The sequence below is a fragment of the Leiobunum rupestre genome, chromosome 6, assembly GCF_980474605.1.
Source record: "Leiobunum rupestre chromosome 6, qqLeiRupe1.1.hap1, whole genome shotgun sequence".
In the NCBI taxonomy this organism is placed as follows: Eukaryota; Metazoa; Arthropoda; class Arachnida; order Opiliones; family Sclerosomatidae; genus Leiobunum; species Leiobunum rupestre.
The window spans coordinates 61,663,215-61,687,016 of NC_143389.1; the positions used below are offsets into that span (position 1 = coordinate 61,663,215).

General features: G+C 34.9%; 1 protein-coding gene and 1 non-coding gene across 2 annotated transcripts; both read left to right on the top strand.

Moving 5' to 3' along the window:
• The first annotated feature begins 832 nt into the window (after positions 1-832).
• LOC149942913 (amine oxidase [flavin-containing] B-like) lies at positions 833-22,861 on the top strand. The gene is made up of 14 exons (XM_090178077.1): positions 833-1,092; positions 4,695-4,789; positions 5,192-5,329; positions 5,411-5,518; positions 18,980-19,071; positions 19,144-19,285; positions 19,346-19,406; positions 19,629-19,717; positions 20,656-20,815; positions 20,986-21,085; positions 21,217-21,328; positions 21,557-21,654; positions 21,735-21,909; positions 22,356-22,861. Exons 1-14 carry the CDS (start codon positions 1,044-1,046, stop codon positions 22,509-22,511), a joined length of 1,575 nt encoding a protein of 524 aa, XP_090034203.1. The 5' UTR covers positions 833-1,043; the 3' UTR covers positions 22,512-22,861.
• On the top strand, positions 5,789-5,861 carry TRNAT-GGU (transfer RNA threonine (anticodon GGU)). Its single transcript has one exon. It is a non-coding gene; the product is annotated as a tRNA-Thr (tRNA).
• Positions 22,862-23,802: the final 941 nt, after the last annotated feature.

A 23,802-nucleotide genomic window follows, 5' to 3' on the forward strand; every position in this document is an offset into this window, starting at 1 on the left:
TTATAATGCTGTTTGGTATATTTAAACAGAAATAAAGAAATGCGGGCGGATTAACCAAGAGGTTTAAGTGTAGGAGTCCCGAAAAGTAAGGGGGACCGAGACCAGGATAGGCAAGGTCAGCGAGGGTCCCAATAATACTCTAGTCTGGGGGGGGGGGTTACCATTAATCCTTTTTAATTTATAGAAGGTACAGTCGCGGACATACGTTTCTGGACATTTTGGTTTCGAAATATTTAAATATTTTTTCGGTTTTTAAAAATTCTGAGCAAAAATTGCCCATTATTTAAAAAATTAAAATATCGCCTTATTGACGAATAGAGTTTCGAGGTAAACGAGTGATGTCAATGGATGCGTGGCACTTGCTTAAAATCAGAAAGCAATAAAATATTTTTAGTTTTATGATTTTTTGAATGATGTACAGGACTACATGAGGTTAAAACATATTTCGAATCACACATCTAGAACCTTATGGCAGTTACTGTACATTTAACGCTGGAAGGTCATACAAATGTTTGGCGTTAAAAATAAAGAATTTTCGCAATTCAAAACTTCTAATTACACCGAGAAGATTCGAAAAGCTTTCCCAGGAACCTTGATTCCTTAGTTTATCGATAATGTACCGCATTCGTTCTCTATACGGCTATGAGAAATATTCAATTGACAAGATATATAAAGACCACCTTAATCTTGAACTTATATTATTCCGATAGCGAAAGTGTCTTTATCTAACGCCTGTAGCGCCACACGCACTTCTCGCGTTGAACTAAATAGGCGTTCCTATATTAAGGTACGAGAGACTGAGGCCTCAAGTGTTGGCTTCCTGCCAGTTTCGACATCGCTGTTGAGTGGGAGAGCAGCTCTTCCTTTACTTTTCTTCGCACGCGGGTTTCATTTATAAATTTCGTTCAAGTAACGTAAGAACTTTCATTTCGATTTAAAATATATTGAGACATCAGGTGATATCAAATATAGAAGACAGTTACAGCGCGTACTCGGAAAACATCCGAATCGGAATTTAAAAATACGATATCACAGTTCGCGAAATGCCTTCGACCGAAACGCAAGTGATAGTTGTTGGAGCCGGGATCAGCGGTAAGCGCATTTTTTTACGCGCTATCTCAATTGTAATAGGTCTCTAATTGACAACGTTAATGATAATGAGCATTTTTAAAACCAACATTTAATTATATCTATTGTATTTAGCTAGCTTTCCATACCCCATTTTCATTTTTATTATTATTATTATATCTTTTACAAAATATTCTATATTGAAATTAATAATTCCTTTTAATTTTTACCTTTAATACTGCCACTGTTGTTTTACTTAAAATTCCTTATGTCATTACATATTACGCATTGCAACCTGCGCAAAAACCATTTTTAGGCTTGGCAGTAATTTATTTCCATTAAATAAAATCCAAACCCATAAAAGCTTAAACATTGAACTTATAAGAACCGAAATACAGAAAACAATTGGTGTTTGTATAAATTAACGTGGCTTTCTTGTTTGAATGTAGCTACTACGTCACAACTTTAACTTTCATAATATTAGGAGCTCGCGTTTAGGGCGCGAGAAACCTCGGTTTTTCGAGTGCGCGTGCAAACCACGCGTGTCAAAACTATTCTAATAAAGCTATGACATAGTGACGTAAGAGCAACATAAAAACAAGTTCAGCAAGCGTAGCTGAATTTATAAAAAGAAAAATTGGGGAATATTCAGAAATTCACAACATTTATGTCCATAGACTTTCTGTGGATTTTTTCAATTGCAAAATTCGTGCCCTTCTAAGTGAGATCTGAAAAAATGATCAGACGACTCATAGAACGTCATTCAAGGCTACGTAAATAAAAACGTCAAAGCCGTGGAAAGTTCTTAAAAAAAACCAAAACAATTTTTAAGTTACATTCGTTCTAATTTATATGCGCTTGAAATTTCTTCGAGATTGTAGCCATGTCTTTTTTGGTCGTATCTTAAGTCCATACGTCGTTTAAAAACTGAGAAATATACTGTAAATATATTTAGTAGAAGCAAATGCACAAAAGAGTAAGAAATGCTTGAACAGTAACATTTATAAACAAGTGACACAATTATCCGAAGTGTGTCTCTTCCTATTCGGTCAATGCTCAATTCTTTAAAGAGGACACGCACTTCTTTTCAAATGCGAATTTAATAGCATTATTTCTTTCCTGTGAGAGAGTGCGATAAGAACGACTTTCAACTTATAAAAATATTTAAAAGTAACTTAATAACTAACAAAGTACATTAAATCGATTGTCAGTTGATAGTTACTAGACGCTATTTTTTTAAGACCATATCGCCTTTCTTCGGTGTTACTATCCACCGCGTCTTCAAAACCTTAACTTATTATATCAAATCAAAAGAGCTGATAGGGTTTATTTTCACTAGACGCCGCTGATTATTTAAGCATGGCCAAGGTCGCGATTGAAATTGACACATTTAAACTGCATTTCATAAAAAAATTCTTGAATTTATATTAAGGTTTAATTTTACTAAAATAAAACAGTTAATATTCACAGTTTTCCGAAATACATTTACAATTCGATAGCTGATTACATAACAAACATTCAATAGTAAATATCCTCTATAGATAAAATTTAAGCACAATTCTAATAAAACAGGGGTAGAAAAGATATTTTAAGGTATGTGTTCCAATAAACTTGACACATACCACTAGATTTTATATAAAACTTTAATTTCAATTGAAAATATAACCTCAATGTTATAGAAATGGAAAAAAATATTATTCTTGACTATAAGGAACAATGGAAATAGCATAAACCATATTTGATATTTTGGTTATGGGAATTCTAATCTTCAAATTGGATATGAAAATTTACTACAGGTACCAGTCTGTAGGTGATCAAAAAACGTATGTGGCAAAGCATCTACCCTTAATGTTTTGTGATATAACAGGCGCATGTTGGAAAGTAATGTTTGTTAGTGCTCTCTGGTAAACTAGTTCGTTGAATTTTAGGTGGGAATTGTTTTGTGTTGATTGAAATGGGTCTAAGTAGAGGCTTGCGCCACCCCTAAACGCCCCCGCCGCCGATAATTTTTGAACGCGGCGATCGCGCCGCCGCCGATTGTTCGAAAATCGGCGCACGCCGCCGCCGCCACCGCGCTGCCGTTTCCATTTTTTCGTTATACACTTTGTTTTTGTTTATTAAGCTTGGTTTTCATTTACGCGAAAATAACTACATTTGAACACGACGTCGAACGTCAAATTTTGGTTTTCGGATTGCGGTCGACGCAGAGTAATAGCATTTTCACTTACAATGTTAGCGTCAATAGATTCCAGCATTGCTATTTTGGCTATAGAGAGGGTCACTAATATAACCAAGGCTTATCCACATATTAATAATATTTAAATTTAAATGTTGCTTGGTTTATCGATATGTTTTCTAAAATTGCATTATAATAATCAGTGGCGGACTGGGGCTAATATTTTTTGGTTGCTAGGAGACTAAGGGTCCCAGCTTTAACAACTATAACGCTACCATGTTTACGGAGGCCCACTTCATGAACGGTTCATGGGATCCACGCCATCAGGCAGGTTACCTCTATGGCTAATCCGAGACTGATAATATTTTTATACTTTAAATTCAATAAATGAAGCATTTGATATACTGCATTTTAGACGTCCAATTCGTTTATAAAATCACATCATAATACCTTAAATTATATCTAAATTGAAAATAGCATATCAAAATAGCAATGTATGTATGTTCACCGTGCAGCAAAAATGATATTATTCGTAAGTCGGATTTATTTCTGATTGGAAGGCTCAGAGCGTCAGTGGCGTAGCCTGAAATTCGTCAAAGGGGGTCCAAGAATGTTAATATTAAGAGGGGTGTCGAGAAGGGGGTGTCAATATAGTATAGTCAAGGATGGCCCAGGGGGTTGACATTGAACCCTCCTTGTCTACGCCACTGCAGAGCGTTATCGTGGAGCACGACCAAAGAATTAAAAAGCCAATATCGAGCTTTCAACCGAATTTCGACCCGGCATATAACTGAGAATAATTTTGGTTGTCGTTTGGCGTCAGGCCAGTGGCCTACCTCTGAAGGACCATGGACTAATTAATGTGCTTCGCACATTAAAACATTAAAACAAACGTTTTACAAATTGAGCCAGTCCCACGTGTTTTCCAGCTGCTGAGCTACATTTGTATTTTCCCTCCCCTCACCCCTTTTCCTTCTTCCCCGGTTATCATTAGTTAGTTAGTTGCTAACTCCGCCGCCAGAGCACACATTTAACAATCGCCCGAAGCAAATATTCAGGAACGGGTGTCCCTGCGATGTACATTAATTAGTCCATGGACTAGTACGAGTTGGTATTTGCCTTACCCTTCTGGTCGCGTGTTTTTTAAACTGTCGCTACAATAAATAGCTCTAAAATTGTTTCAAACGCCGGCGTACGCCGCCGCCGCCACCGGTCATTTTGACCACGCCGAAGACGTAAGCCTTAACGCCGGCGTAAGCCGCCGCCACCGGTATGTTTTGGGTCAAACGCCGCCGCCGACCCATATCAGATCGGCGCAGGCCTCTAGGTCTAAGGTTAAATTGATGATTTTGTGAAATGGAAGTCATTAAGCCTATTGTTTTTAATGTCTTAAGCAGTCAGTCCTCTATTAATAATAATATTTGAAGTCGCGTGTTACTTGGTATTACAGGTTTGAGTGCGGCGAAATGGCTCGACGAGAACAGCGTAAATGTTCTGGTACTGGAAGCTCGCAACAGAGTCGGTGGAAGAACGTACACGATATGGGTAATGAAATACCAAAGAAAACGGATATTACGCTTTGCAATCAAAAACTTAATCTCTTCGGAATTTAACTAGCTCGCTAAATAGTTTGAATTTTTTTTGAGGAAGTGGAAACGGATTAGAAAACTTCCTCTAGCCAAGACATCCCTGGGACGTTTTCCTGGAAACTACAATATTCACACAGTTCTCTTTAAAAAGTCACCTTATCTATAACTTATCATTAATTTATTCATAATTAGTATTTTTTTACGTACACAAAATTATTAACTCAATTATTCACCTAAATATGCAATATTTTCTAAAATAATAGCAGTGCATTATTAGCCTCTTTGTATGCAGTTTTGGAAAGTTGCCTTCCAACTGTTTCATAATAGGACGAAGTATTTATTGAATTATTTGGTTTAGAACGACAAAGTGAAATATGCCGACGTGGGAGGAGCCTACGTGGGACCAACGCAAGATCACTTGCTGAGGATGGCCAAAGAACTGAAGGTTGAGAACTACAAAGTCAACGAGGAAGATGCTATCATCTCCTATAGATACGTTAGTCATTTGTATATTGATTGGAGTTAATTATTAGAAGTCAACAAAGAGATTTACTATTTCCGAACATATAATTTTTAGGGTTGGAGGTCAACGTTTTACGGTGGAGGATTGCCACCGACGTACAACCCCATTTTATACTTGGACATCAATAATTTCTTCCGAACCGTCGATCAAATGGGAGAAGAGGTAAGCAAATGTATACTATAACAATAGGCCAAAACCACCGTGTTATGGTGTTTAAGGCATTGCAGCCGCAAACGAAGTGATATCCCTCGATTCATTATTAAGGTATTAATTAAAAATTTACTTCTGCTAAATAGTGATTCAACAACTATAATAAATTAGTTGACGTTAAATGCTACGGCACCGTCAACAACGGGTTAAATATATCCCGTCAATAATGTGAACCAGATCGAGTCATTCTTAAATTGGATGTCCGAGGCCTGATTATTCGTAGCCTCGGTAGTCCAATGGTAGTGGCGTTGGGACGGTAACCCAAAGGTCGTAGGTTCGATTCCTACCCGAGGTGATATGATTTTTCTCAGTCACTCTGGTATGGAACAATACGCAGAAGTATTCCTTGATTTAAATGAAACTTCGAAGTAATATTGCCGGTTTGGGCTGGTAAAATGAAAACAATGATCGCTCGAAATTTGAATGCCATGTAAAGATTGTATTTTCCCTTGAACCTAAACTATGATTCGAGTCCATTTGGTTTTATTAAGTATTTAGCCTTTGGTTGGTGGCCATTTTGATTTTGTCTTACTTAATTACCTAGTCTAGGGTGGTTGGCCATTTTGTTTTTCGACTTGTCTAGTCATTGATTATTTCTTACTAATCTAATCAAGGGTTTACAGGGATTTTGCTTTTTTACATACCTAACTAAGGGTTGGCAGTTCTTTTATTGTTTATGGGATAAAAAAGCTTAAACCTATATTAAAAATCCAATTTTAATTTTTTTTATTAACACCATGACAATTATTTTAACACAGTAACATTCCATCTAAAACATATCTCGCGATTTTAGTAGTATATATAGCTTAAGATTTTGTGCTGCTATTTTGTTGGTGTTCGCTAACGTTAAGCATTCCCGGTATTAGTTGTGTTTTATATTTTTCTTGACAAAATGTCTGTCAACGTCTTTGGCAGTATTCTTGTCTCCATTGTCACTCTGTAGCGAGTACGTTTTTGGTTTGAGACAAACACAATTCATCTTTCATAAATCAGAGTTGTTTTTTGATAGATTCACTAAATGATCTTTAGGATAGTCTGAAAAATCATGAAGATGGGTAGACGTTGCCATGTCATTGTAAATATCATCGGTCTCAAGCAGATAACATAGCGAGTCAGTGTCCGTGAAACACAGCTTTGCTTTTGATGCAAAGCGCCTCATTATCTCATTATAATGAAATGCATACATGCAGGTTTTTCTGACATCAAGAATACTAAATCCGACATATATTGGTTGATTAAGCTGCATTCTTATTCAAAATAACTTGAAGCAATATACAAAATCCGACATATATTGGTCGATTAGGCAGCATCTTAGTTAAAAATAATTGGAAATAGTATACAAAATTTTGAACAAAATAAATTATTTCATTAATTTTTCTTCGCCTTGTCTATTCTAACGTGATTTTCATTAAAATTTTTAGCTCTTGTGAAATGAGGTGATGCGCTCATTTTTTTATTGTTTTCTATTATGAACTAGTCGTATGTCTTTTCGTCTTCATCTGCTACCACCAACAAATCAACCCTTTTAAGTTCCCCGCATATATTTTCGCTATCAGAAAGTGGATATATTTTATCATCATGTGCAAAATTGTTGACTGACAGATTGTTTTGTTTCTCAAACTTTCCAACTGTTTTTATCTTCATTGGGAAAGATATACCACTGAGATCAAGTTCATCCTCATACTGAAGGTATTTCCTCACTATATGGGCATCTTTTCCCACGGGATATAAAGCTGCCAAAATGGACCACACGAAGCACTAAATGTCCTCGTTTTGAATATTCATTAGCGCTTTCTTAATCTGCAGCTCCTGAGGCACGGGAATGAATGATACCATTTTTAATCTTAAATATGAATAAATATTCAAAACGAACTGACCATTTACTGGTTTCTATGGAACCAAGGTTAATTCTACATAGAAAAGTTATTCAAGGGTCCATCCCAGGTAGCAAAATCTCGTTGATAAACCGTTTGTGAATCGTTGAAACTATGTTGAGAGGTAAACGTTATGAAATGGTTGACGATGTCACCAAAATAGACGGTTTATAAAACGGTTGATATTAAGTCTTTTAATACTAACAGAAACCCAAGTATAAACGTTATTTGATTAACGTCTATTAAACGTCAATATGAAATGTTAATAAAACTATTAGACGATGCATATTGAACCTAATATAAACGTTATGGGACTAAAGTCGATTAAACGTCAGTTTTGAACATTGTGTAAATTACTTAACTAGATAGGGTACCCTATATTTCCCGGGGATATACAGCACTAAAGAATTTTTTCCCTTTCACCAAACAGTGCAGGCAATTACCTAATAACCAGCGGCAGTGACCAACATTATCACAATCAATTTGAAAGTACAACGGTGGGGTAACTCTCTCCACGCATGGCACCGTACCCCATATAACCAACTGATTTATCCAAATTTAAACAATTATACGTTGATAACACAATAATTTCCTTTTTATCATAAGGCCTAGTGTCTATAGAAGAAGGCTTTTAAAAAACATTACTTTAATCGTTTTCCGTCTGTAGGGCCAAAGAATGAAGAAACTCGGTCTTTTGGCTAAGCCCAAAGTGTAGTATCTTGTGTATAGCGGATATACCTAATTTTTAAATTAATCCAATTAATTAAAGATGTTTTGCCGACCGTAACCGTTGAAAACCACAGTCAGGGTACCATGAGATAGTATACCAAATTTGGTCGACCTAGGTTGAAAACTGTAGATTCCTATAGCGGACAAACAAACATATAAATACAGTTTATATTTAGTTAAATATTAACCACTTCTATAACATGTTTTAATTAGAAAATTTTTATTAAAACATGTTTAAGAAGTGGTTAATATTTAACTAAATATAAACTTTTATTATTAGTTAGATTAAAAAATTAGTTGATAGCAAAAAACATAACGTCTCATGTTTGTCAAAAGATATATCCTTAAAAAGCTAAATAATATAACGTTATTTTAACCTTAATATCCACATTAAAAGTGACGTTTTTGAATGTGATAAATATAATGTAAATAACGTGGTTTTTTCAACCTAACTATTTTGATGAAAACATGAGTTCTAAAAGAGGTCAATATTTTACTAAATATAAACGTTTATAATTAGTGAGATAATAATCATTAAACGTTATTTTGACCAAAAACCAAATATTGACCATTTTACAAACGTTATTTTGCTACCTGGGCAGCCACTACCTTCGCTCTCATACTCTTGCATTGATTTTTCTATTTTTGCGAACCGTTGCCTTGGAGTATTTTCCTTGAAGGCTTATATACCATTTGATACCTTGCAATGTTTCCAATTGTTTTGAAAGGATATCCTTTATCTTGCGTGGAACATTTATACCATCTTCAATTCGTTTTCACCACTTGTAATTAAAAGTATAATTTGTAACTGCTCCACTCAATGAACGAGTTATAGTAAAGTCGACATATGGATGAAATTCATCATCCGGTGGAATATGGTAACGGTTTCCAGTCAGCTTCTGCGGAGCATGGGCCGCCTCTATATGTTGATTAAACTCAATTTTTGTGTTGAATGATTAATGCAATTATATCTATAAGCCCCCAATATAAATATTTTATCATGCCATTGAGAAAAATGGTTATTAAAAATCATCAAGTTAATGGAGTTTCTTATATTCTGGGGCATATAGATTATGCCAACGCTTGTGACGATCAGGCCAGAACGGAAGTCACTTCCACATTCATCATACAGGAAAACTTTCCCACCCTTCTTATTCTACATTGCTAATTCTATAATAAAAATACCAATCAATTATTCTATAAAGTGCGAAATTAAACCCAAAAGATTTGATTAATTTAAATATAAATTAATATAAGTAATAAAATTAGAATACCTTCATTAAACTATACAGTTATACTTAAAACAATAACTGTATTTGAAAAAACTCTATTTATTTAAAAAAAAAACAGTATTTAACACTTAAAAAAGTACATATGTAATTAAAAAAATAAAAATATCAAGATATTCAAATCATTTAAAAAAAGTTTAAATAAATTGCATGGTCGTGTTATTAACATTTTTTTGATAATTCCCGTGATGTTTAAAAGCAAGTCTATCAGAAAGATTTTTTTAGCATGCTTTGATGCCATCTATCGGCGGCAATGGGAAATTACACACAAAATACTAAAAGTATAAAGCATTATGTTTTAATTATAGTTTTTACATAATATTTATGGTATTTACTTGAGTCAATAAAGGTAGTTGAAATAACCAAAAGTCAAAATTTCAGCCAGAGATTCCAACAGTAGACCGGTTTCGCCCTTTTGGGGCTTATCAGTACTGTGTAGGAACTCTGGCTATCCTCGGAAATCTGCCGATATCAGTAAAACTAATAAACAATATAGGGCACTCTGATTGTTTATTAGTTGAAATAACTTAATGTACGAAAATTAGGTTAGTTTATTTAGTTTATAAAGAAAGGATATAAATTAGTTACATATATTGGGTTATTTAAAAAAATTAGGTACCTTTAACACACGCAAATGCGTAAATAGAAAGTTTATATGCATAATTATTTTCTGTATTTATACTTCCTAGAAACACAAAATACAAAACCAACATTTAACACTATATTAGTAGTTACAACATGAGGATAAAAAGTATTAAACTAGTACAAATTGCAATAAATAAACTAGTGAAAATCGCAATAAATAAACTGGAATATTGCATAAATCTGTTAATCTAATATAAGAAATTTTTAACTTACTTAAGATGCATTGTTTTAAGTTGGTCTATTAATATGTAACAATTAAATATATATTTTTCTTTAAAATATTAAGGATATATGTAATCATAGACAAACAGCTTTGCTAGACCTAAATAAAAATTGAGTTAGCAACATTATAAATAAAAATAACATTTAATTATGCTAACACTATTAAAAGCATCGCCCCGAAAGATAATCAATTTATTAAAAAGCTAGAAAAATGCCTTAAGTAAATAGAAAAATAAAACTAGCATTAAAAAAAATAAATAATATTAGTAATAAATTATTATCAATATGACATATAATGTTAAATTAAACTAAATAAAATAAATAGTTTTGCAAATTCAAAAAACCATTTTTATTATTTCGCAAAGTTTGTAGTTTTTAAATAAATATAAAAAAATTAAATTATCATAAACGGAAGACTAAATATGTTTTAAGGACTTAAGAATTTTTGTGATAGTTAAATTCCAAAAGTGTTTGCTATTAGATTATCTGATAATCTTACAAGTGATATGAATGACTTTTGGAATTTAACTATCACAAAAAATGTTTAAAAGGGTATTAGTATTTTTTGTGATAGTTAAATTCCTAAAGTTGTCATTCATAGCACTTCTGAGACTATCTTATAATCTAATACCAACCACTTTTGGAATTTAACTATCACAAAAAATACTTAATACCATAAATATAATGTAAAATTTATAATTTTTATAATGCTTTATACTTTAAATATTGTGTGTGTTATTTTCCAGTGCCGCCTATAGCATCAAATCATCTATTAAAATAGTTTTCTTGCTAGTTAAAAAAAATTATATTTTTGATAGAACCGTGGTTTGCTTTTAAACATCACTGTAATTATCAAAAAAGCACTATGCAATTTATTTAAACTTGTTTTTAACTGATTGGAATAACTTTATATATTTTTTATTTTTAAAATATGGGGTTTTTTACGAGTTAAATAATCCTTTTTTTACATATTAAATGTTTTCAAATAGTTTTTTTAAGAATAAATTTATAATTTAATGTAGCAATCCTAATTTTATTATTTATATTACTTTATATAAAATTAAATAAAATATTAGATTTAATTTCGCACTTTATAAAATATTTCCTTGGTATTTATATTCTAGAACTAGCAATGTCTAGTCATGGATGTGTGATGAATGTGCTAGTGACTTCCGTTCCGCATCTGGCCTAAGTCGTTACAAGCGTCGGCATAATCTATATGTGCCAGATTATAAGAAACCTCGGTAACTTGATGCGGCCCACGCTCCGCAGAAGCTGACTGGAAACCGTCACCCGATTCCACCGGATGATGAATTTCATCCTGAAGTCGACTTTACGATAAATCGTGCATTGCTTAAACTTTTACAAAATTGTATTATTTTTTCCAATTGGTGACAACGAATTGAAGAAGTTTAATACCTACTCTCAGGCTTCCGAAAGATTTAGAGATATCCTTTCAAAACAATTGGAAACATTACGTGGTGTTAAATGGTATATAAGCCTTCAAGGATGATACTCTAAGTCAACGGTTTACGCCAGGGGAGGAGTTCTTGTAGCAACTTCACCATATTTCCTTAGGAGTTGCGGAAAAAGAAAGCGCTAATAAATATTCAAAACGAGGACAGTAAGTGTTTCGTGTGTGTAGGGGATTTACTTTTAAACCCAAGTCGCTATTCCTAGCCTAAAGGAAACCCGGCGACCAAACCTACATTCACTTCAACTACGTGGTCCTCCCTCTCGCGTAACTTTACTGGTGGGGTTAGCGAGGTTGCATAGGGTGTCTAGGGGTATGCTTATAATTAAATTGAGGATTGCCATGTGATAGATTTACAAATATTAGAAGTTAACGTTTAATTAGGGAGAATAAAATAAAACAAGCAATTACAGTCATTAGAATAGGTTAAACAAATAAAAAGAAACGGTATAATAATATGACAATAACCAAAGCAAATCGCAACATTATTAAATTAAAATTGTCTGAGCGCCGTAGCCACTCTGAGGTATAACTAAATACTTATATGATTGGTCCGTGTTGGAGGTCCATACTTATTGGCGTCCTTATCCGCACTTCTTGGTTCCATGGGATACGCGCACATTCGCTACGATCTGGCCATTCCGACCATGAACTTATCTAGCCCCGCGAGTCCGTTCACTTTTTCCGCACTTCGCGGTCGGGGTTGTTCATCCTTCTCTTTTAGTTTCTGAACCTCCGGCTTTGGGGGCTCAGTTATCCTCACCTTTCGAGACAAGGTGAGACCCAGTCGGGAACTCTCTTGAAAATCCAACAACTTCCTGGTTTTGTTCCGAACCAGATCACGTGGTTCGTGATGTTGGTCACCTTTCACCCAATCGGTGACCTAGTTTCCAAATTCACTGGATGGATTCCTCCAATCACGACCATAGCGTCCTGGTGCTCATTGTGATAACTTTGTTCCCACCGTCGGTGAAACACAAAGTGTACGCCGTTGCATTCCTCATAAATCTTTGGTTAGAATATTGTCAAATCTGGCGCCAACAAGACGCCAGCCATACATTACACCATAAATATGACACTTTAAGAAATACTCTACAATATATAAATTCTCCGAACTTGGTAATTGGCAACCCTCAATTCGGACCGACAATAAAATAGTGGAGCTGGGGGAAAAGAGAGACAGGGTTCGCGAAGGGGTTAAATCAAGAAGTCGGGGACTCGCTAATCCCAAAAGCGAGAGAACTGTAAATAGAGAAAACAACGGAGGGGGAACTAAGGATACCTTTGGCCACAAGGATTCCCAAGACACCCCCTCTCCGTGACCCGCCAATTCTTTAAATATATTTTGCTTAGTAGTTCCCCAGATATTTTTCACATGATTTAAAATTTTGAAAACTTTTAAATGATGTGAAAAATATCTGGGGAACTACTAAACAAAATTATATTTAAAGAATTGGTTGCTACATGTGGTTCATTTTAGCAGCTTTACATCCAGTGGAAAAAGGTGCATATGAGAATGAAATAAATCGACTTTATGATAGCGAAAATATATGCGAGGAGCTTAGAAGGATTCATTTATTGATCGTAGAAGATGAAGACTACAAGACATACGACTAGTTCAAAATAGAAAAAAATACAAAAATGAGCGCAACACCTCGGTTCACAAGGCTTTTTTGATAGTAAGATATATGTTATAGATGGAATTGAAACACTGGCATTTGGAAATTACGATATTGCATCATTCAATAATAAAGTTTAATTTTCAATATCATTACCCTTTTAGTAACTCAAAGTATTATTTGATGCTCGTTATTGTGTTAAAATAACTTTCTTTGTTTTAATTTAGTTGTAAGCTTATTTATCCCATACACAATAAAAGAACTGCCAACCCTTAGTTAGGTAAGTAAGAAAAGCAAAATGAGCGTCAGCCCTAGACTAGGCAAGTAAGAAAATATCAAAATGGCCGCCAACCAAAGACTAGATACGTAATAAAATCGAAAGGCCTCGAATCATAGATTAGGTTCAAGGGAAAATACAATCTTTACATGGCGTTCAAATTTCGAGCGATCATTGTTTACATATTACCCGCCAGAACCGGCAATATTACACTACTTCTAGTAGTGGCGGTAGCGAAATGACTGTAATTTACCTTGGGTTGACCTAGGGTGGGATCGGGTGGAAAGGCTTAAATTAAAGCTCTCGTTATATCGGTACTTTGTAATAAAGTTTGTGTACTATCACTATTAAATCACGTTTCATAAATTAGCTCATGGTGTTGAACGTTTTCCTAATATAGTTAAGGTTAACTTAACATCTCGATAGAAGTTGATAAGATTTCACACGAAAAGTTCTTCACTAGGGCTATTTTATCTGTGTCTGTGGATTACTATTGGTCGAAAACAATCCTTGCAACCGCTTTATTTTAAAATCAGAGACAGAAAGAAGAAACCTAATCAAATGGTTTTTCCTTGTGCAAAAAATGCCTTGTAGCGGCGAAATAAAAATTTTGCAATAGTTAGATAGAAATTCTATACTTTTTTGAAAATAGAATCAGGTTACCAAGTCACAGAACCTGTAGAAATGGCATTAAAGTTTAAAGTCACCAAACAATACTTTGCTAATCGGCAATGAAAATATTTACTCCAATATGGTTGTTGTCTTGAGAAAATTATTTTGACTTATGGAAAATTGTTTTACGTTTCGACTACATTTAAAAGTACCCTCTACCGTCGAATAAATGAGCAACTTTATCTGAGCATGTGGCAGTGCATAGCCATACCAGGTTTTCTTCTCACATGCGCAAATATAGGTAAGCTATTTCGTTGGTAGAGGGATAAGAAAAAGCTAATGCCAACGAAACGTGCCTGTACGAAGTACATTAATAAGGCCGAGGTTAAACTAATAACCTGAGTAGGCTTAAGTCTAGCACCCCAGTACCTGCCAAACGGCTCCTAAAAAACAATAGTGATGCCAGTGCATTGTACACTTTTTGATAGGTCGTCATTTGAATATGAATGCGCATAGCGTATGCTCGAACATTTGGAAACTTCGTACGGGTAAATCTTCCAGTATCCTCACTTGAGAAATCTTCTACACAAGCTCCTCAATTCCGCCAAATTCCTAACGGAAAATTAAAATTAACAAGTTGGCCAAGGCCGTAATATTAGATCCACATCGAAAGGACAAATTTCATGTGGGACACATCACATGGGAAAAAGTTATTTCCTGAAATGGTGAAGTGAAATCTCACTTTCGTGGAAGCCTAGGCCTACGCATCTTTTTTTCATTCGAGGACCGGAAATACCCCTCGACTATTGCCAGCGGAATGATACTGGTTTAGTTATTTAGGGGGGAACAATACCTAATCAACGACCTGATATCAAGAACGCGTGGAAGTACTAAGAACTATGAATGCTGCCGTCATGTTATACTTCTCAAAATGTAAACCCCCTAAAATCCGTCATTAGCGCCATCTGGAAAATACCAAAGTGGGATATATCCCCCCGCTCTGATTGAAGATTCAAAAACGGAGGTAGCTATGTAAGGGCCAAGGGCGAATCCTGATTTCAAACTGTCCCCTAATTTAATCGAATTAATTATCAAAACGTCAATTGAGAAGGCCAACTTTGGCGATTTAAATATCTGTTTAATTTACAACACAAATCCAGGCAGCTTTTCTATTGTAATTACACTATTAAACCATGTTTATTTGCCACGTATTCCAAGGGTTAATGCAGACACTCAAGGTAAGAACATTATGGAATTTGATGACTGAAATATTATAACTCTAAAAGGCAAATAGCAAAACAGTCATAGAAGCTAACACTATTAGAATCTAAATCTTGGGCCTTAGGCCTTAGAGTTTCAGGCCAAAGTTTTGAAGATAATTCATAATTATTTTCTTTTAAATAAATTTGGCTTTCTAAGATTACATTTGATTTTGTAATTACTTGTCTATGATCCAATCGCTTTAAAAATTTTACATCGTTATTAATTTCTTCGCGAGTTTTAATATTTTTCTTGTGTAATAAAACTTCACTAGATATGAGAGACTCCATTTTCTATGACTATTTGAAAATGTAAACAGTAGAGGGCACCAGTCAATTCCCCAAAAACTGAGAAGTATAACTTAATGTTGCCCACATTTCACTTTTTCATGGTTCTTAGTGTCTCCATGCATTCTTGCTAATATTGACATTTATAGGATTAGTTGTTGAAGATAAATCTCACTTTCGCCGGAGCTTATGAGTTTTGTTTTTCTTCGGGGACCGAACATACCCCCTTCGTCCATTGCCAGTGGGACGACACTGGTTTAGTTCATTAATCTTGCATCTTGCCGTCTAATATCTAAAGCTTCTCATTCTCCTGGTAATACGTTATTGTTATGGCCATATTTTAATAGAATTTTAAAAAAATTATTGTTACACTTATTTATAACTTCTCGCCACACTTCTGGTAAGACGTTGAGTGTTACACTTATTTGTTACTTTGGTTTCGCAGGTAGCGGTAACCCTATAAAGTGATCCTGAAAAAAAAACGGCGTTAATATGTCACTCCAATAAAAAGTAATGGTTGCAGGAGGTTTAAAATATGAAAAAAAAATAATCCGATAAGTCACTTGTATCAAAAATTACACGCTGCGTAAAAATTCGCCACAGACGCGAGGGGGGTCTGATTATAGGGGCCACCAAATCTCCGCTAACTAATTTTAACTCGCGGAACTTGGTTGCTCAGGTAGCGGTAACCCTACTAAGTGTTCCTGAAAAAAAAAACGGCGTTGATATGTCACTCCAATAAAATGATATCTAAGTCGGTGCTTTTTTTATAGAAAAATGCCCAAAATCGGGAAAAGGGGTACAGTTGGACCCCTAAGTAGTTAACGGCACTGAAAGTTATATCGAATGTGAATGGTTGAAGGAGGTTTAAAATATAATAAAAACAAATCCGATAAGTCACTTCTATCAAAAATTACACGCTGCGTAAAAAATCGCCACAGACGCGAGGGGGGTTGGATTGTAGGGGCCACCAATTATCCGCTAACTAATTTTAACCCGCGGAACTTGGTTTCTCAGGTAGCGGTAACCCTATAAAGTGTTCCTGAAAAAGACGGCGTTGATATTTCCCTCCAATAAAAAAATATCTAAGTCGGTGCTTTTTTTATAGAAAAATGCCCAAAATCGGGAAAAGGGGTACAGTTGGGCCCCTAAGTAGTTAACGGCACTGAAATTGATATCGAATGTGAATGGTTGAAGGAGTTTTAAAATATAATAAAAACAAATCCGATAAGTCACTTCTATAAAAAATTACACGCTGCGTAAAAATTCGCCACAGACGCGAGGGGGTTGGATTGTAGGGGCCACCAAATATCCGCTAACTAATTTTAACCCGCGGAACTTGGTTTCTCAGGTAGCTGTAATCCTATTTAGTTTTCCTGGAAAAAACGGCGTTGATATGTCACTGCAATAAAAAGATATCTAAGTCGTGGCATTTTTTTTAGAAAAATGACCAAAATCGGGAAAGGGGGTACAGGTGGGCCCCTAAGTAGTTAACGGCACTGAAATTGATATCGAATGTAAATGGTTGAAGGAGGTTTAAAATATTACAAAAACTAATCCGATAAGTCACTTCTATCAAAAATTACACGCTGCGTAAAACTTCCCCACAGACGCGAGAGGGGTCGAATTATAGGGGACACCAAATCTCCGCTAACTAATTTTAACCCGCGGAACTTAATTTTTCAGGTAGCGGTAACCCTATTAAGTGATCCTGAAAATAACGGCGTTGATATTTCCCTCCAATAAAAAGATATGTAAGTCGGTGCTTTTTTATAGAAAAATGCCCAAAATCGGGAAAAGGGGTACAGTTGGGCCCCTAAGTAGTTAACGGCACTGAAATTGATATCGAATGTGAATGGTTGAAGGAGGTTTAAAATATAATAAAAACAAATCCGATAAGTCACTTCTATCAAAAATTACACGCTGCGTAAAAAATCGCCACAGACGCGAGGGGTGTTGGATTGTAGGGGCCACCAAATATCCGCTAACTAATTTTAACCCGCGGAACTTGGTTTCTCAGGTAGCGGTAACCCTATAAAGTGTTCCTGAAAAAAACGGCGTTGATATTTTCCTCCAATAAAAAGATATCTAAGTCGGTGTTTTTTTTTATAGAAAAATGCCCAAAATCGGGAAAAGGGGTACAGTTGGGCCCCTAAGTAGTTAACGGCACTGAAATTGATATCGAATGTAAATGGTTGAAGGAGGTTTAAAATATTACAAAAACTAATCCGATAAGTCACTTCTATCAAAAATTACACGCTGCGTAAAAATTCCCCACAGACGCGAGATGGGTTGAATTATAGGGGACACCAAATCTCCGCTAACTAATTTTAACCCGCGGAACTTGGTTTCTCAGGTAGCGGTAACCCTATTCAGTTTTCCTGAAAAAAAAACGGCGTTCATATGTCACTGCAATAAAAAGATATCTAAGTCGTGGCATTTTTTTTAGAAAAATGACCAAAATCGGGAAAGGGGGTACAGGTGGGCCCCTAAGTAGTTTACGACACTGAAACTGATATCGAATGTAAATGGCTGAAGGAGGTTTAAAATAGAAAAAAAAAACTTATCCGATAAGTAAAAATCAGCCAGAGACATGAGGAGGGTCGGATTAAATGGGGCCACCAAATCTCCGCTAACTAATTCTAACAACGACAATTGCAATAGATCCCCCTCGATATATATATCGATGTGGATCTAAAGACGACACTTGATTTGGAAAAAGACATTTTCAGGGATGTTGTGAAATCTTTCGGAGGGGGGGGGGGTAGGGGAGTGGATGGGTGAGTTGAACTTTGAATTATAGTGGAACTTTTCCAAACTCAAGAGCGTTCCAAAAAGAACTCAAATTTGCTTATTCTGAGAATTAAGGTAGTGGGATGGTTGTCCTTCCCCCATGGCTACATCCTTAGAATAATTAAGTCAGAACAAAACATAAACTATAATTAACTAATAAACACTATTTAATTTTATTCCCGCTTGAGTTTTAAACCCATTCTGGCTCGTATTCATCGTGATCTATCTAGTCTGAAAGTAGTGAAATCCTATTGCAGTCTATTTAATGTTTTATCGCACTATAGAACACCTTTACTTAGTGGTCCCTATGATAATCTTAAATTCATATTTAGATTCCTGCAGACGCACCATGGGATGCTCCAAAGGCCAAAGAATGGGATTCAATGACATTCAAAGAATTTATAAATAAAACGTGCTATACCGAGTAGGTTTTTATCGCCCGTTTCTCTTTCTATGTTTTTAAACGTTAAGTACTTATCCCTTTTTGACTTTGCAGATCTTGCAAGAGCTTGGCGACACTATTTATTAACATATGCGTAACATCCGAACCGTACGAGGCCTCTTTGCTTTGGTTTCTTTGGTACGTGAAGCAGTGCGGAGGAGTGCAAAAAATTATTTCGACTTCTAACGGAGGACAGGTATAACTTATTCCTAAATTAATAAAAAAATATATATTAGATTAAACTTTTCATTTCCAGGAAAGAAAATTTGTGGGAGGCATGCAACAAATTAGTAACAAAATTGCGGAAAAACTCACAGGTAAACTAGTTGCTATAGTAAATAAATATAAAATAAAAACTATTAATTAATTAAGAACTAGTGGCCATTTAAAAGATACGTAACGCGGTTAGGAGGATAAGCGCTAGTACTCCTGTACAACTGTTATTAAATGTTACCGCGAGGGCTGAATTATTTGAAAACTGTACTTAAAACAATTATTATGCTGTCGAGCTAACGTTTTCATTTTAAAATATTTTTTAGGTAAAGTAATACTTGAAAAACCAGTGATACGTATTCAACAAAATGATAGTGGGGTCACGGTAACTACGTTGGACGGGCAAACATATAAAGTAAGACGATATTCATTGCAATAACAGATTAACACCTAGCTGAATGAAAGTACCAGCTAAATAGTTAAATTAGCGAGAAAAGCTTGCTTTTGACCAAATCAGATTGGAAAATAAACTGAATATACGTATTCATATTGACCGTTTCTAAATTGAGATTGTTATAGCGGTAAATTATATTTATACGTGTAAGGTTACAAATATGGAAATTTTATCAAAATATAAATCTTTCGTTGTTTTTATACTACAATTTACACAAAATTATTATTCATGGAAAATAACAAATATTTGTTTTTATTAATAGAGTCAATTTTTTTTAATTCAATTTCACCATGTACGACACATTTTTGTTAAGGTGTATTTTGCATGAAACAAATCAAATTATGGAAACTTATAACTTATCGTTATAAATTTGTTGCATTATTTGTAGAGGATTTATTTACAACAGGAACTTTAATTTTTATAACTGACCTTAACGGTTTTTGCTTAACTCATCCGGCACTCTTTTTCCTGAACTCAGTCAAACCCGCTTTCTGGGAATAACTGGCCCACCTCTGCCTTAGTACTAACACGAACTCTTTATCTCAGATTTAGTTCAACACTTATATCGAGTTGATTTCCGGTTATGATAATTTAGAGGCATTTGAATTTGGGTTAAGTGATTTAACTATATCTGATTGGGAAATCCGAAAGGTTAGGGAGAGCTTGAGACAGGTGGTTCAAACAAAGGATATTTTATTAAATATATATGACTGAAAGTAAACGTGTTTCCAAAATGGTAGTAACAGTACAAGGGAGAGAGTGGGGAGACTGCACAGTGTTTAAGTGATCCAAAAATTTGGAAGTAGCCGAATATGAAAATCAATTATCAGTTGATTTAGGTGACATTAAGATTTGAACTTAATTACCTGATTCCTAAAAATTGCATCTTTTTCTTTTAGGCCTTGTACGTTATTCAGGCTCTGCCTCCTCCGATGCAAATGAAAATCCACTACGACCCTCCCTTACCAGCCGAAAGAAATCAATTAATTCAAAGAATGCCCATGGGATCAGTTTTTAAAATAATGATATATTTCCAGACAAATTTTTGGAGACCCAAAGGTAGATAAATGCCTAGTCCGAATGTATTTACTTTTTATTTTAAATGTTATTGCACAAATGAAGTATATTGAAAATTATTTCAAATTTCACGCCCTTCACTTGAAGTAATAATCGATCTGTAGAGCTATAGCGTGTTGTGGGATATAGGATTAACATTGTTTGTTTTCCAGGTTTCTGTGGTTCTCTTATGATTGAGGGTAATGAGGAACATCCATCAATTTTCGTATTAGATGACACCAAACCAGACGGCACGCATCCCGCTTTAGTTGGGTATGCTATTTCCTTTTTATATCGATTGATATATATATACATATACATTGCTTACAAATTACAATTACACATGGTAAATTACAAGTAACTTTATTAAATAAGTCAACGATTTCTACGTGTGTTCTTGACAGATTTATCTGCGCTGATAAATGCAGGCGTTTACTCTCTCGAACGAAGGAGGAGAGATTGGCACTTTTGATCAACAGTTTCCACAAAGTAATGAGGATGGACGAAGTGTTGCAGGTATGTGATAATTTGATTCTAATAGCGTATGTCCCCACGTCGGCTGCCCCATGGGAACAAAAATATTAAAACGTAAAGGTTGTTTTTAAAGTTTGGGCTTAACCGTACATATGCTAGGACTTGTAACGTATATTGATAATAATAATAATCAGCTAGGCTAATACCCAAGGCACCACCTTAGGCCTAAAGCCATTAAACGCAAGCCCATAAGTAATGTTATTCTTTTAGCCAATTCACTACGAAGAGTATAGCTGGGCGGCCGAACAGTATTCTGGTGGCTGTTACACTTCCATGTGTCCACCGGGCCTATTGTCCGAGTATGGCAGGTGCGTGTTCATTCGTGATTTGACTATCTTCATTCCATTTGCTAACGAATGAACCGTTTCAATATGGGCTCTCTCATAAGGCATTTGAGGAAACCGATAGGTCGCATGTTCTTTGCTGGCACTGAGACCGCGACCAAATGGAGCGGGTACATCGAAGGCGGAATCCAAGCTGGTGAAAGGGCAGCCCGAGAGACAATGCGCGAACTTGGACTTATCCCGGAGAGAATGATTTGGAGAGTGGAACCGCCTTCGCAAGTAAGTGTGCTTGGTCATTTTCTGCTCCCAACTATTTGTCACCTTTCAAATTATGAAATTTGATTTTTTTTAATCGAGACTACTTATGCTAATTTAGTGCTTAAAGTATAATTGTCCTTCTCGATTTAAGGAAACTGCAATTAATGATTTTTATAGAAAAATAACTTTTTACTAATGTTAAGGACCAGGTGATCTAAAACAATTCATTTTTTGTTGGCATTTGTAATTTGAGCTGAAGACTAAAGTTGGTAATTTTTATTCACCCAATTTCATACTTACGAAAGTAATAAATTTGCTAAGGAAATGATCATAGCAAAGAAGCTTTCTTGGCCCGAACAAATAGGTCCTACTCAGTTCATTAACAGCGCACAATGTCTTCTTGTATAGATATCTAAAAATAAATCACGTTTCACAGTTAAAATTATTAACATTTGTTTTTGCAAAAGGACGTGAAGCCGGTTCCTGTTGAACCATCATTCCTGGAGAAGCATTTGCCTTCAGTACCCGGATTTTTCCGGTTGATAAAATGGTCAGTTATTCTCGCAGTTGGAACGTGCACGGTTATGTCGTGCAGAAGACGTCTTCAAATGTTAAACAAATAAGGGCAAAGGAATAACAATTTCCAGAAAATTAAATTGGGAAAAAATAGCCATGAATTTTTACAAACTGACCCTACTTACCAAACACCGAACTCTTAATTTTCTTTATGCAATAACGGTATTGTTGCGTTTTATAAGTTTTGCTAAGTTTTGTTCATTAAGCTTGTAAATTGAAATTTTCCAAAAGATTTTTACGTCACTGATATTTTATACTATTAAGTAAATAAACCGGACTTTTCAATTGTTGAGTTTTTTCAAAACCTTTTTGACCGATTAATATAGACAAGAACAATTTACAGATAGGTTGCTCTTCCGAAAAAACAAACAATCTACTCAAGTCATAATCCATCGCAGAAAGCAAGTGAAATTTGTTTTAAATTTAATTTGTTTACATTTAGATTATTAAACATTTTCCTAAAACATTATTGTTTTTTTTTGTAATGAAAACATGTAGTATCCACTTTTAAATTTTAAACGTAGAAAATTGTATTTCCTGAATTTTGTAGGGTTAAGTTTAGCGATCGAAAACGTCCCCAAAGATTTTAGTGCTTTTAAAAGCTGTTGCACTAAATATATTCCTAAGCGTGGGTTTTTAACACCTATATTTTCACTTAATTTGAATAAAACTTTCAATCAAGATTACAACACCAATGAATAAAAATAATTTTATTGGCATTACCGTTTTGCTTTCCAGGCTGTACATATGGCTGTCTTTATTGTTTACCTTTAATATTTTTGGATGTGCGATAAAGTTCGAATATTCCGGTGGCGATTTCAAAATTTATTCACCTAAAAAAAGAACTTAAAACATTAACGCCATTTAAAGTTTTTGTAATAAATTCACGACCAATGAAAATTATTTCTTAATTAGAAAACTGCTAAGTTGATTAAATGATGAGCGAAAACTACTAAAAAAGGCCACTATGTGCCTGAAAAGGAAAACTGTAATACTTATACAACAATCTGTGTACTATGGTGTTGTAATCGTGATTGAAATGTTTTATTCAAGTTAAACTATAATATTGGTTTAGTAAAATTAACATTTGTTTTACCTTAAAATGCTATTAAAGCCAACCGTATCGGTGGCTTCTTCAACACGTGGTTAGCTATATACTTCTTTTACCGGCAGAAGTGGATATTATTTCCAAAATTCTGAAAAAGTTTGTTTAGTGATATAGTCTGTAGGTTACTAGCCTCTTCTGGGAGGGGAAAGATTGTCTCGTGGATAGTTAGTCTTGGGGATATTATTTAGAGATTACTATCTCGGTGATAGTTTAACCTGTTTTGCCTGTTG